Here is a 14,480-nt window from a genome sequence, read left to right as displayed (position 1 = left end):
AAGCTGTCAAAACAACTGAGAAAAAATATTATGAGCAATATCATATATCAAAAAGTTTTAAGATAGAGAACTGAGTAATGCTATGTGTAATAAATATATTCACCTTGCAATCTTCACTCTAACTAGATCATTGATTTTTGAGTCCCTTTCAAATAATTGATATATGCAGTATGCAGATATACAAACTGAAGTTTATATTATAATATAAAGAAATTTATTCTGTGTTCTATGTTTCCTTTCTCAAATCATATCACATGTATAATAAACAGATCCTACAGACAGAATTGATAATTATAAATGCACAAAAAAAATGAAAAGTTGAAGTTATATTGAATAAACATCAATATCATAATCAAACACAATATCTTGTTAAATGGAAGAATTGCACAGATGTGGATAATTCTTAAGAATCTGGAGAAAATTTGATGAATAGTTAGAAGTACTTGAAACAGTTTAATAAAATCTATCAGAAATCAATTAGTAAATAAAAATGAAGAAGATGACAATGACTGCTAAATATATTTATTTCACTCAGAAATTAAAAACCAGATTCACCTCAGGTTGATCAGTGTCATTTAAGAAATTGTCATCAAAGCAGATCTGCTTATTACTCCGGATTTTCTCAACTAATGAAACATGATGTTTCAATGATGATTTGAAAGCTGCGATCAGCGATGTAGTCACTGAGATCTCATCAATTACTGTTTCAATCAGAGTCTCAAAGAAACCATTTTGTTGAGTCTCATAAATTTTCACTGCAAAGAATTTAACTGCAGCTGTCACAACACTTTGTAAAACATTAACATTCAAAACATCTGCATTAGTGACAATTAAATCCTTAGCTGTGATAATAGCCATCTGAATCAATTTGATGATATTTACTGGCATCTAATACAGGTTAATTCTATACTTTTGCAAATACAGAACAATGATTTACTGAAATATAAACATGTTTCATCACTGAACAGTGCTTGCATTTCTTGTGTTGACCCTCAGCAGATTCACAGTGATGATGAAGAAACATTGTTAAATGTTGAATACAACAACAACAATATACTGCTGTATTTTTTTCTAACATTTCAACAAAACTGTTCACTTTCTCATCTTTGTCAGTGTTATTGAATAATTCAAGTAATGCATCAAGATTTTTGCTCAGTGAGGATGATGTTGATGTAATAACAGAATATAAAAACACATTTTCTGAAATGCTGTTATAATCAAACACCATATTTTATTGTGACAATAAATCATCAAAATTCATATAAAATTCTAGAATCTCATTTACATCTTCATAGATCTGCACATCAAGTATAAACCTTGCAATGACAATTTGATACATAACAAATTTTTCATTCAAAACTTCATTGAAAGGCAGCATTTTTTGAAATTCATCAATTAAAAATTCACTAATTTCTTGTATGTATATATATATGTATAGGTTTAACGTCCCGGAGAAAACACGGGCAGCGCCCGTGTTTCAGAAGCCTCCTGAAGGGCATGGAGACGTGCTACGCTGGAGAGATTTCTATGTACACACAGAGAGAGAGAATACAGAATCCAGGTGGCAACTTTTGAGAAGACTCAGCTCATTGAAAAGGATTTTTTTGAGCTGCGCATCCACTTCTGGCCCAACGTATGGCCATTCATGGTGGGGCTATAGTGTGGTTCCCTGAGGAGACCGCCGCTGCCGTGCCTGGAAGGCCTTTATAGTGAGCAGAGAGGGATACCTCTCTCAGTTGATCAGAAAGCTGTCTGTGCTTCTAATATCAGAAGAAAGACAGACAAGATAAATAATGAAGGAGAGAGCACTGAAGAAGGTTGTGACAGGAAAAGAGCAGAGAATGACAGAGAGAGCAAAGAAAAGAAGGAAGAAGAAGCATTTGAGCCGATAGAGACAAGGGCAGACGAGAGGAAAACAAAGCAGAGTACGCGTAGATACAATGCCGGCAGTCAAAACCATATCAGCTGAGTCAGACACGTAGACCGTACTGATTACACCACAGATAATTGAGACAGATGAGCCTAGTTGTGCTATCTGTACTGTCTGCATAGACTGTGATGTCCCTGGCAGTTGCACTAGCTACCGTGGGTGTACTCAGCAGGCCGGCCTCGTGGAACTGCTGCGGGGGTTGTCAGATGGTTTGCAGCCAGCCGGCTGCGTTACCTTGTGCAGTACCGTGTGTAGAACTGCGTGCAGTCCAGCAGTTCTACAAAGTCTGTAGGGGTCAGAGACCCTAGATAGGCAAACGCCGTCGCCCGGTTGTGTGGCCGTGCTGCTGGCCTCTTGGGCCAGTGAAGAAAGTGCCTCTGTGAGTGTCGACAGAGCACCAAATGTTCTGGGCTCTTGTTGTGTCCACAGACACAGGTGAGCCTCGCATCTGCATGCTGGAAACGCCTGTGGTACCAGGAGAAGTCCCCATGAGAGGAGCGGAGTGCGAGCCAGCGGTGAAGGGCATGCCGTGGCATGGTGAGCTCCGGAGGGGCCTTCACCTGGTATTCCACAGTCGGCCTGCTGAAACTCCAGCCCCGGTACCAGTCAGAGAGCTTGCCACAGGCTCCACTCCACCACTTTCGCCTTGCCTCTTGGCTGAGCTGCTTGGCCACTGTGCGGACCCCACTGACTGTGGGTGTGGCCTCGAGACCATAGGCTGGGGCTGCAGTGGATGAGGCTGCCCGCTTAGCCAAGCGGTCTGCTTCCTCATTGCCCTCTATCCCCATATGCCCAGGAGCCCATTTCAGGCCGACATTGTGCTGTCTGAGGAGCTCATGGCAGCGGTTGTAGGCCCAGTTTGAGGAGGCTGCTGCACTGCCCCGTATGCCCCAGATGACCGAGGTGTTGTCGAGGCAGAGCCAGATCTGAGGGTTGCTGCTGTCCTCTGTGACACAAGGTAGGAGCTTCACGGCGCACTCTAATGCCCGGCAGGCACCAACTGCCTCAGCGTCGAAGACATGTGACATAGGGCTCAGCGCAGCTGAGAAGCTGGCCAGCTGTTTATTTCCCTGATAGACTATGAAGCCATAGCCCACCTGCCTGCTGTTGTCAAGGTTCCGTTCTGATCCATCTGAGAAAACATATAGATCTGTTGAGGGTTGACTTCTCCACCATTCCTTGAATGCCTGAGCAGCACTCTTTTTGTCTACACCCTCTGTGGGGTCTGTCCCGCATCCCTCTGAGTAGTGTGGGATGGCAAGTGTGGGTCTATTGACTGCAGGTAGCAGCGCCCCCAACCGCTGGATCTTGGTCTTTGAGCGCTGCCGGGTTCCAGCCCCTCTTCCTCGTGTGATCATTGGAGGTGCTATCCGTGAAGCCAGTGGGTGCTTCTCATCCACCACCTGAAGCCTTGTCGCGAATCGAATTTTGGCCTCCTCCAGAGCTACCATTGCTGATGGGAGCCCAGCATCCCGGTATAGGGTAGCGATGGGCGTTGTACGGAAAACTGGGAGGACCCCTCTGGCTGCCATAGTAAGCACCTTCTCAACTGTCCCCACATGCCATCCCAGGCGGGAGCTAACCTCCCCACTCCTGCCCGTGTGCCTTGCTGGCTGCGTGCGGCCGCCGTACCAGGCCTCTGTGCCATAGAGCAGTGAGGGAACCACACAGATGGTGACCGCCTTCCGCAGAGCATCTGCTGGGGGCCCGTCTCTGGTCTTCCCAGACTCTGAATGTGCTGGGCTACAGCCCTTGCCTTCTTTGCCCGGGTGGAGACATGTGGTCTCCAGGTGAGCCTTCTGTCGAAGTGTACACCCAGCCAGCGGAGTGCTGGCTCCTGTCCAGCTGGGGCAGTAACAGGGTGAACAGTGAGGTCCTCAGACACAACTACTGCTGGTGCCTCATTGTGTCGCTTTCTTGTAAGATGGATCATCTCAAGTTTCTCTGGTGCGAAGGCCACCTTGTTTATCTCCCCCCACCTCAGAATACTCTGTATATCCTGTCTGAGAAGGGTGGCATTGTTGTCAAGTGAGTGGGTCGCCCGCCAGATGTTCAGATCATCCGCATAGCCAAAGCGCAATTCCGAGTTTTGCCACAGCAGCTCTGCCAGGTACAGAAGGAACAGTATTGGTGACAAAGGAGACCCCTGTGGCGTGCCACATTGCATCTGATGTGCTGCTGTGGTGGTCCCCTCCAGCCGGACCTGAGCTCTGCGTTCAGTGAGGAAACTGTCAATGAGCTGCAGCAGCTCGCGTGGCCACCCCTGCTGCGCCATCCGCTGAAGCAGCCGCCTGCGCAGCACAGCATCAAAGGCACCCTGCACATCCATTGTGACCATGGACACTTCTTTGTTTTGTGCGAAGGCTGCCTCCACCTCATGAGTGAAAGCAGCTACCAGGTCCATTGCAGATCGTCTGGGCAGCGCCCCCCCATGCTGTGGGCTGACTATGCCGTGAATGAGTGCCGTGTACGCCAGTCGCCTTGCAATGATGCGTTCCAGCCCTTTGGAGATTACTGAAAGCAGGGCAATGGGCCTCCAGGAGCGGACTGAGCTTCTATCTCTCTTACCCACCTTGGGTATCATTGCCACCTCTGCCAGTTTCCAGGCTCGTGGGAAGTGGCAGAGCCGGAGGCAGCAGTTGTATAGCTGCTGTATAAAGAGGGACACATGCTGCCAGCATGCTTTGAGCATCCGCACTGTGATTTCCATCCGTGCCTGGGGAGGTGCTCTGTACCCCAATGGTGTTGCGCTCCATCTCCTCCATCTCAATCCGGGGGTTCTAGGGCAGGTTCCCCATGCCGCTCCAGTGCTCATCATCCAGTGGGTCATACTCCAGATCATCAGCTGAGTTGTATCGCTTCAGAATTGCTTGTTGAAGTGCCTCAGCTTTGGCGGCTGTCTCTTCTATGACCTGATCCCCAATCACCAGAGGGGGTGCTCTGAGGTTGGGTTCCAGCTTATGCCATGCCACCACCCGGTACAGGTCTCTACCATCTCTGGCCTCATTGATCACCTGCCTCCAGTATGCACGCTTGGCCTTGCGCACTGCATCCTTGAACTGGTGCTTCGCGGCCTCTGTCTGGTGAGTGGTGAGCTCTCGGTGCGCTCTTCGGCAGTCTGCTGTCCACCAGGGGGCTGTGGTCCGCCCTTGTTGAGCTGGCTTACTGACTGCCTGAGCTGCAGCCAGAAGACTCTGAGTGAAGTGCTGGGCCAGATCATCAAGCTGTGCCACATTTCCAACCCCCTCTGGGCAAGGCATGTCCACCATGAGACCTCTGACAAGATCTGCAAAGGGCTCCAGCTGAGAGTCTGTGATCTTGATCCGAGCATCACTCAGCTGTGTTTGAGGTGTTGTTGGCAGCATAGTGATCATAGACTGGTGATCTGAGCCGCAGTGTAGATCTTGACGCACTGTAGTGGAAGCAAAGGCCACATTGGAGAAGGTGAGATCAATCACATGACCTGCTGCATGAGTCGGAACCCCTATCTCTCCCACAAAGTCCATCCCATGTTCACTGGCCCATTGGACAAGCTCCCCGCCCCGGTGCAGATTCACTGCCCCTGGTTCAAAGGCATCATGCCGTACGTTGATATCCCCACCTATCAGACAGCGGGCTGGTGGGCTCAGATTGGTCAGATAGTCCATGACTGCGTCTGTCTCAGGCTGTCTGTACACATTGAGAATGTGGCAGCCATTTACACTGACCCATAGCAGATCCCTGCTTTGCACAGACCGGTGTTGCTGTGCCCTTGTCTTTGAGCCCTTGCGTACATATGTCATGACCCGGGGCCTCTCCTCCTCTCACTGCTCCGGGTTAGTGTCATCCCAGCGGTCTATAGGCGCAAAGCACTCATACGCTGGGTGGTTAGAAGTCTTGATGCCAGGGTGTGTGTATGGCTCCTGTATACAGATCACTTCACAGCCCTGCTTGAAAGCAAGCTGTAGAGCTGCTGTGTGACAGAGGGCTGCCTTGGCTGTATTTGCCCGGAAGACCTGCAGGGGGCGATTTTCCTGCTGGTTGTTCCTGCGGCGCCAGCCGCGTCGCTGGTGTTGGTGTTCTAGCATGAGGAGTCACTTGGTGAGCTGCTGCCGAAGTCCACCTGCGGGATGAGGTTGAAGGGCTCCAGACCCGCCGTCTGCATGCTGAAGTCAGACTGTTCTTTAACTGCTTGGCTGTGCTGCCGCACTGCTGTGTGAGCTGAGCGTCGCCTGGTGCGGGCCATCTGCCAGGGGGCACCCTCCTCACTGATGGAACTCTGAGTAGCCGCCCGCTTGCGGGGTGCTAGCCCAGCGGGCTGTGTTGACTGGGTTGACTGAGCGGTTGGTGTAGGCACCACCACCGCGACCATTGGTGCTGGCTGTGCTGGCGGCGGTTGCCGCTCCTGAGCATCCCTGTGGCACCTGTCGCCAAGGCGGCGAACAGCTGCTAGCTCTTTTTGAGTTAGGCGCCTGAGGGTGCCATTCACACGCCTGGGTGCGGCAGGGCAGTGCTGATGCCCAGCTGGGTAGGGTTGGCAGCAGTTGGCACATCTTGGCGCTCTCTTGCACTCCGCGCCTGTTGGCCCCTCATGCTGGCTTGTGGGCTCACTGCAGTTGGAGCATCTTGCCAGTCGCGCACACTTTGGTGGGTGGCAGAACCCCTGGCATCCTGGGTTATGTCTCACTGCCAAAGGCCTTTTCTCAATCAGCCTGGCCCTCTCACTGGCATTGAAGAGTGAGAAGCCCTTTACCGGGGCAAGGAAGGAGACAATCCATGTAATCTTCCCTGTCTTGGGGTTCACCCCATGACGCGAGGGTCGACAGCTCACTGGCTTTACCTTTGCCTGAGCCAGAACCTCTCCCTCAATCATCTTGTCTGTGGGGATTCTTGCCCCTTCCCAGTCCTGGACAGACTCTGGGACCCCTGGGACAGCATAATTGTACCACCGCTCTGGTAGCCGGATCTCCGTGGCGCCAAGGACTTCACAGAGAGTAGCCACTGCCTTCTCAGTGGTCAGAGCGTCGCGTATGCCTCTGTCGCTTGGTGTGATCGCCCAACCTGTCCTGGTGGGCTCCACCTTCGGCACATTGGCCACATCCCCCACCCCCTGAATGTTTGCAGCGATTGCCTGCCGCACAGCATATGGCTGTAGCCGGGCGACCCGTTTCTCTGGCTGGAGGGTGACGAGGACTCGTGGGTCCTCCTGCGGTTTTGTGCCCCCTGTGGGGCCCCCTGGCTGACTGGCGCTTTTGGGCTGCAGGCTAGCTCCACTAGCCCTGCCTGCCGAGGAAGCCGCAGTCTTGGCAGGGGCAACCCCAGGGAGGGCAGAGTTTTTCCCCCTCTGAGCAACACCCGCCCAGGTAGTCGGCTCCCTCGCAGCTGTCTTTGCTGCATTTGGCTGCGGATGAGTATCCGGGGCAGCACCCCCTCTCAGAATTGATGCTGCACTCAGATCTGCTGTCACATACTTGACAAACCTCTCACAGAAGATTCGGGCAAAGTTCTGACTGACTGACTGCTTCTCCTCCTCAACCCAGCTGTCCAGAGTCTTCGCCAATCTGATGAGGGCCTTCTGCTGCAGGTTCTGTTGCTGCTGAGCCTCCTCAAACTGCTTCTGCAGCCGAGAGGTGGCCGTGGGGATGCTGTCGCTGGCTCCTTTGAGGACTGGGGGAGGCATTGTGACAGTCTTCCTCTGCCTCTTGCCAGCCTTTCCAGCGACAAAATTGGCCGGTGACTCCGGCTCCAGTGGCCTGGTGTAGGCCGTGTCGATGTCCTTGGGCGGACGGGAGGGCGTTGAGGGCTCCATGACCACTCAACCTGTGCAGTACACACACGTAGAGAGATCGCAGAGGGCGTGCGATGATATTGAACGGGTTGGAGGGTTAAAATTATACGAAAAACAGTTGGAAAAGTGGAAAATTCAAATGTACCCCTACGTTCGTGTCTTAATTGTTAGAGATTGCATGTTGTTGATATGTGATGTGTAAAGAGAGTCAACATATGATCTTTATAATTCTTAAATTCTAATATATATTTTTTTGATAGTAATCCTTAATCTTCAGTCTCAGTGATGTTTCATTATCATTATTCATATTGTCTGTAAGTCAATTTTGCAGTGATTCTGCAGTGATATTCTAAGTTGATGAAAACTCAATAAAAATATCTTTATAAATCTATGCTTTCAATTTGGTTGAGATGTTGTATGTGCAGAATAGCTAGCTATTGCTCTTGTTCACAGATTTGATCATTTAACTGTTGCAATCAAATATTGTGATCATTGAAGATGGTAAAGAATTCAGACTGATTTTCAAGAAATCTTGTGTGTGTTGAAACCATCTTGTGTGTTTTAAATTGTGTGTTTTAACTAATGTTGCGTGTTTTGTTGTAGATGTGTGTAACAATGGACCACTCAAATAAAGTTTAGAGTGATTAGAATTGTAAGAGATAGGCTATAAGAGTAATTACAAGAGTAGTGTGAAGTACACACAAAAGATATTAAGAATATAGCAATCTCTATTGTTCAAAGTTAATCACTGATCTTCTAAGATCTACAGATATCAGTGAGTATTATATAGACAATGTTGCCACCACACTACAATTATTCCATGCCTTTCTATCGTCATGTGTCTGTTTTCTAATATAGATATCTCCGTTGCGCCTATTACATGTACAGGCCGCAGAGCCAGTCATTCAATTCATTCATGAATTTGATGAAATGCACATGATATCACATGAGGTTATGTTACAGTATTTTTTTCACAGAAAAAGTTGATTTTTCTATAATATAAAGATATACATCATATTCTATATATATTACAGTTTTTTTTTTAATAAAAATTTTTTCATTCTCTTGTATTTGAAATCTGCTATGATGAATTTGAATAAATTTAGCAAATTTCATTTCAGATATATTTTTATTTAGAAAAAAATATTTTAATATACTTGAAATATGATATATATACTTCTATTATAATATAGAACTCATATCTATTATGATGTTGAAGATATTCATGTTTTTCTATAAGTACTGTTTATATGACGAATCCATACAAAAGATACCAATTCCGTTACGGTGTGAATTCCTTTACAGTGTGGCGCACTCACTAATGGTAGTGAGTCGCGTTTGGCATGGTTACTACTTAACTATACGCCCGAATGCATAGTATGGGCGATTGGTGACTTCGACGGGCACCTCTGGGGACAATGAGCTGGTCGGTGATGGATGGTTCGTTGACTCGGGCAGTATCCGGAAACAACGTCAACATCCAGATGAGAATCTAGCATCGGAGAGAGAATAGGTAGTCCAGGCGGCGCGTTCCCTGCCTATGAGTATCACAAGAATATCAGAGCTGCTGGGAGGAATTTGATGCCCACTCATGTGGGACGTCTAAGTGGTTGTATTAGCATGTCGGCAGCGGAGGCATATATGTGCGTGCGCTAGTCCGTGATAGGCAGCTAGGGCACACTCACTACTATACATGACTAAGCAGTTGCTGACAGAAAACATCCCGTAATGCGGCGTTGCACCAAAAATAGCAGATGTAGGTTAAGCGGGCTAGGCCTAGCCTTCCAATGCCCCTCGATGCATTTTTTGCTGCAGCCACTGCGTTTTGTTCGCCCTTTCAAGGCCCATCTAAAGGTCCCTGATTTCCTGTCTGGTCCTCAATCCCCCTTTCAAATCACTTTGGCCCGTCGAGCATACAGTATGGCTGCAGCTACCAATCCCCCAAGAGACCCCAATACCCTGTCCAATTACAATGCCTTTCGGACCACCCATACGACAGTCAACTTCGATATCCTCTTCGAGAAGCAGAAGCTCACTGGAAACGTTATGCATAAATTGATATCACTCACAAATTTGGAGGCCCGCGAAGTCATATTAGACTCTAGCTTTCTGAATATTCACGATGTCAAGGTTGACGGCAAGCAAAGCAAGTTCGAGCTGCTTCCCCGCCAGGAACCGTATGGCAGTGCGTTGAAAATACCTTTGGCTGAAGGTGTAGCTTTGAGCAAAACGCTTGATATTGATATTACTGTCGAGACAACCGAGAAATGCACGGCCCTGCAGTGGCTCACGCCAGCCCAGACGTCGACTCAAAAGCACCCGTATATGTGTAAGCATCTTCTATTCTCACGAGTATAGGATATTCAAATGAAGGAGAGATCATTTGTAATCGCTGACTATCTACCCGTTTGCCACTCTTAGTTACCCAATGTCAGGCGATTCATGCCAGATCTATATTCCCATGCCAGGATACTCCTGATGTCAAGGCCGTTATTGATTTCAACATCTCGTCCCCTCTGCCTGTCATTGCTAGTGGTGTGCCAGTGAATGATGTATCATCCTCCTCGTCGAAATCGAAAAATAAGGTCTATAAATTCCACCAGAAGGTGCCGATTCCGACGTATCTTTTCGCGATGGCCAGTGGGTAAGTACCGTGATATTGTTCCATTATGGTGACCCATTCCCCCTTCTTTCTCACTACGGAATTGCAATAATCCGTGGGACAACAGTGTCCAATACTGATATAAACAGGGAAATTGCAGAGGCACCCATCGGCCCACGGAGCAGGGTCGCTGCAAGTCCTGACAAGCTTGAGGAGTGTAAATGGGAACTTGAGGCAGACACGGAAAAGTTTATGCAGGCAATTGATGTATGAAAATTCCAGAAGGCTTTGTCTGAAAGAAAGAGAGGCACAAAGGGAAACTGACTCAAAAGGTTTTTTATAGAAAATAATCTTCCCGTACATCTGGGGGGAGTATAATGTGTTAATCCTGCCTCCAAGCTTCCCCTACGGCGGAATGGAAAATCCGATTTTCACCTTTGCTACGCCTAGTGTAATCTCGAAAGTATATGCGACTTATTTCCTTGTTTTCCTAGCTTCAATTGACACTCTTTTCTCGTTAGGACCGACAAAACGTTGACGTTATTGCTCATGAGCTCGCTCACAGCTGGAGCGGCAATCTCGTTACGAATGCTTCTTGGGAACATTTCTGGCTTAATGAGGGCTGGACAACTTATCTGGAAAGAAGAGTAATTCTAAATTGCATCCCTAAACTTCACAGTTATTTTATTCGGAGAAGCTAACATTCAGGTGCCAGATCCTTGCAGCTGTGTAAGAGCCACCATTCCAATCCACCTTCTACTTTCCCATTTCCTGATGTTTTCCTGATGTGTTAATAGACATGGCGAGCCGTATCGTCATTTTTCGGCCATAATCGGGTGGAAAGCCCTAACTGAGTCTGTCGAACGTTACGGAAAAGACCATGAGTTCACAAAGCTCGTTGTGGATCTCAAAGGAAAGGACCCAGACGATGCCTTCTCCAGCGTCCCCTATGAAAAGGGGTTCAATTTCCTATTCTACCTCGAGAACCTCATTGGCAAAGACAAATTTGATAAATTTATCCCTCACGTATGTTTCCCCCTAACCGCCATCCTGGAACTAAAATTTAAGCAAAGCTACAGGCGTATTGACACTTTTTCAAAAAGTACTTTACGAAATACAAAGAGGCGTCTCTCGATTCGTATGAATTCAAGTCGAGCATCCTCAGTTTTTTCTCATCCGACTCTGAAGCCCATGCCTTACTCACCTCCTTCGATTGGGATAAATGGTTCTACAGCCCTGGACTCCCACCAAAACCGGACTTTGACACCTCACTGGTTGACATCGTTTACGCTCTGGCGCAGAAATGGCGAACGGCTTCCGAGTCAGGATTTTCTCCGTCCGCAGTTGATGTCAACGGCTTAGTCGCGAACCAGCTGGTAGTTTTTCTAGAGCAGGTGCTCGTATTTGAGAAGCCCCTGTCAGCGGAGCAATCGAAGTTGATGGGCGATAAATATGGTCTTGCGAAGAGTGAGAATGCCGAGGTTTTGAACATGTACTTCCAAGTCGGCTTGAAGGCTGGTGATAAGAGTGTCATCGAGCCGACCGCTGCATTCTTGTCGAGCATTGGACGAATGAAATATGTTCGTCCATTGTAAGTGACTGTCCTTTGCTATCCCTCTATCTTTGTTAGGTATCTATATGAGGCTAACATGGCATCAAAAAATAAGATACCGTGCGCTGGATAAGCTTGATCGCAATATCGCTATCGAAGTATTTGAAAAAAACAAAAGTTTCTACCATCCTATTTGTAGAGGCTTGGTCCAGAAGGATCTGTTTGGGAACAAGGGGAGTTAGACCTGCCCCTTTTGGCAAGCCTCCATGTGACGGGATGCGGACGTGAGCCGACACATGATTATATATCATAGAAAATGTTATGTGCGCAAATGTTGTCTATTCTGAGTTCGTGCGCCTGACCATATATTCTATGCCTGCTCGTTTATATACGTATATTACAAGCTTGTCGACCCGTCTACCCTTCCGTTGACAGATGGGTCATTAGATTTCTAGCCAATTATCAACAGCAACTCCGGGAAGAAGCTTTGAATTCTCATGTCCTTTGAATTACGCAGAGATGATATACCTTGAAATTTACAGTAGTCAACAGCCTCAAGCTATTGAAAACTAATGCGAAGTGGCAGGATTTACCACATTACACACCACAACTAGCAACACCCTCAAGATTCCGTTTTTTCTGCTGGCGCCGGTTGACTGAACGGCTCATTCATCCCCCGACTCACAGTCCCAACCAACCCCCAATCCTGCCGAGTCAACCCAAAAACCTTCTTCCCAACAACCAAATCCACCAAGCCCTCATGGGGCACCCGACTCAACTCCACCAGCACCCTCCTCATGTATCCAACCACAGCTGCCACTTTCCGCCAATCCATTTCCTCCGGCACATTCCCATCACCGCCTGCATTCGGGTCCACATGCGACGCCTTCCAAATGTTCCTCCACACAGCCGCCCCAAGCACTGCGTCGCCGGACACTAGGCCTTGGTCATATGCGGCGAGCACGCCGCGCCATTGGATGAACAAGTCTTTGAGGTAGCGGTTGCGAATACCGCGCATGGTCATGCCGTGGTAGATGGTCATGCGGTGTTCGGCGTTGTGCGAGAAGTTGTCGAGGAGGTGTTGGGAATACGTGCGGAAGCTCTCGGGGGAAGGGAGGGCGCGAAGGCGGACGGTTAAGAGGTACATGTGTAGGAAGGTGATTTGGGACCAGGTGGAGAAGGTTGGGAGGAGGCCGAGTTCTGGTGTTTATGAGGTAAGTTTCTTTCTTTTCTTTTTAATTGCGTTATGTTTGGAGAAAGGTTTGTATATCGATAGAGAATTTTTTTCTTCCTTCCCGTGCGAATCACAAAATATTCGAAAGAGGTGGATCTTAGTGGGAAGGTAGTGGTTTGAAGGATCTAACAAACCTTTATACCACGCCCCTTCACCCACGCCTAGGTCCTCTCCATGGGCAGTCTTGGGCACTACGCCACGGGGTTGCGACGCTTGAGGAATCTTATAGTCCGCCTGCAGCTGGCAAGCCTCGAACATCTTCTTAGTAGCTCCGAAGGCTGTATACGTCTCTGTCGTGCGCGAGGCGCGCGACTGGAGTGAGTTCGCTATATGAGATATTGGCGAAGATGGCGAGTTAACAGGCTCATTTTTTAAATCGCGCAGTAATTTTCTATTACTGCTCTTCTTGGGCGGAGGTGTGGATGTGGACATGGACATGGCGGGTGCGGATGCGGATGTGGATGCAAGGCGGGAGGAGACGGCTCCGCGACGGCCAACAGGACAAGCAGAATTCGGAGCGCAATATCTTTGGGGCTATATGTATACATTTATAAGTAAATGTGTTTAGTACGATGTTTTTGAGGTAAAATGAATTGGGTGGAATCTGTCGATCCGAAAGCTACAATTGATTGACGGAATAGAATTTACTGCTTACCTGTGGTTTGAACGCGAGCCTCAGCATATCCGCGCACTGAGCACAAGATTGTCTCGAAGGCATCATCGGCTGCTATATATGAAGCAACAGGGTGATTATCGCAATGAGATAAGAAGGTGGTTAGTATTGGGTTGAATAATTTTTAGTTATCATTTAACTCATTTTGAAAGATCATTTTTGATTATTTCCTCATGCTTGGTGAAGTTGATGTTTGCACTGTTTGCAAGGGATATCGGCTTCAGCTCATCCCGGGAATTATTATTATTATTATTATTATTTTTTTTTTTTTCAAACAGCATTATCTTCAACGAATAGGAAAAGTGGAAACTGAAAATACGATCAATCACTCGTTACGTTATTCAGCGCATATACTAGTGAACGTCCTATCCGATATCGCATATTGCACTACATATTCGTAGGACAACGTATGAGACTCAATATCGACACTACATTGCTGCAGCTTCTAGGAGGGATAGAGAAAGGACGAAGAGACGACGATAAGGTGCATGTAGCAGGCTTCTACCGGCTGGCCCCTATACCCAAGTTCGGAGGGGTAGCCCATTTGCAGCTTCCAAGAAGGAATACTCTAAGATACTTGATATAGTGATCATCGCCTGTACAGCGGCAATATATTGTTGTTTGACTCGGGTATATTCGTTGCATGTCATGATATAGCAAGATGGCGTGCGGGTATGCGATACTTTAACAGGAGGGCAGAGGGATACCAAAGGTATACATAT

At 47.9% G+C, this 14,480-nt stretch overlaps 5 protein-coding genes across 5 annotated transcripts; 1 reads left to right on the top strand and 4 right to left on the bottom strand.

Moving 5' to 3' along the window:
- Positions 1–369: 369 nt before the first annotated feature.
- Positions 370–858, bottom strand: HCAG_07443 (predicted protein; the record flags this gene model as incomplete). Its single annotated transcript, XM_001537971.1, has 2 exons — positions 370–411; positions 556–858. The coding sequence occupies 2 exons, from the start codon at positions 856–858 to the stop codon at positions 370–372; spliced, it is 345 nt and encodes a 114-aa protein (XP_001538021.1).
- Positions 859–2,160: 1,302 nt separating this feature from the next.
- Positions 2,161–5,712, bottom strand: HCAG_07442 (conserved hypothetical protein; the record flags this gene model as incomplete). Its single annotated transcript, XM_001537970.1, has 3 exons — positions 2,161–3,451; positions 3,514–4,659; positions 4,763–5,712. 3 exons carry the CDS (start codon positions 5,710–5,712, stop codon positions 2,161–2,163), a joined length of 3,387 nt encoding a protein of 1,128 aa, XP_001538020.1.
- Positions 5,713–5,990: 278 nt separating this feature from the next.
- On the bottom strand, positions 5,991–7,718 carry HCAG_07441 (predicted protein; the record flags this gene model as incomplete). The annotated part of the gene is made up of 1 exon (XM_001537969.1): positions 5,991–7,718. One exon carries the CDS (start codon positions 7,716–7,718, stop codon positions 5,991–5,993), a length of 1,728 nt encoding a protein of 575 aa, XP_001538019.1.
- A 1,707-nt stretch (positions 7,719–9,425) lies between these two features.
- HCAG_07440 (conserved hypothetical protein) lies at positions 9,426–11,984 on the top strand (the record flags this gene model as incomplete). The annotated part of the gene is made up of 10 exons (XM_001537968.1): positions 9,426–9,453; positions 9,628–10,026; positions 10,119–10,341; positions 10,449–10,566; positions 10,643–10,762; positions 10,821–10,946; positions 11,015–11,028; positions 11,097–11,325; positions 11,403–11,890; positions 11,930–11,984. 10 exons carry the CDS (start codon positions 9,426–9,428, stop codon positions 11,982–11,984), a joined length of 1,800 nt encoding a protein of 599 aa, XP_001538018.1.
- A 362-nt stretch (positions 11,985–12,346) lies between these two features.
- HCAG_07439 (conserved hypothetical protein) lies at positions 12,347–13,523 on the bottom strand (the record flags this gene model as incomplete). The annotated part of the gene is made up of 3 exons (XM_001537967.1): positions 12,347–12,379; positions 12,537–13,051; positions 13,220–13,523. The coding sequence occupies 3 exons, from the start codon at positions 13,521–13,523 to the stop codon at positions 12,347–12,349; spliced, it is 852 nt and encodes a 283-aa protein (XP_001538017.1).
- Positions 13,524–14,480: the final 957 nt, after the last annotated feature.

The sequence above is a fragment of the Histoplasma capsulatum genome, genomic scaffold (assembly GCF_000149585.1).
Source record: "Histoplasma capsulatum NAm1 scaffold_8 genomic scaffold, whole genome shotgun sequence".
Lineage (NCBI taxonomy): Eukaryota > Fungi > Ascomycota > Eurotiomycetes > Onygenales > Ajellomycetaceae > Histoplasma > Histoplasma mississippiense.
The sequence above is the reverse complement of the archived record's forward strand: the minus strand, read 5'-3'. Positions and strand labels throughout refer to the sequence as shown.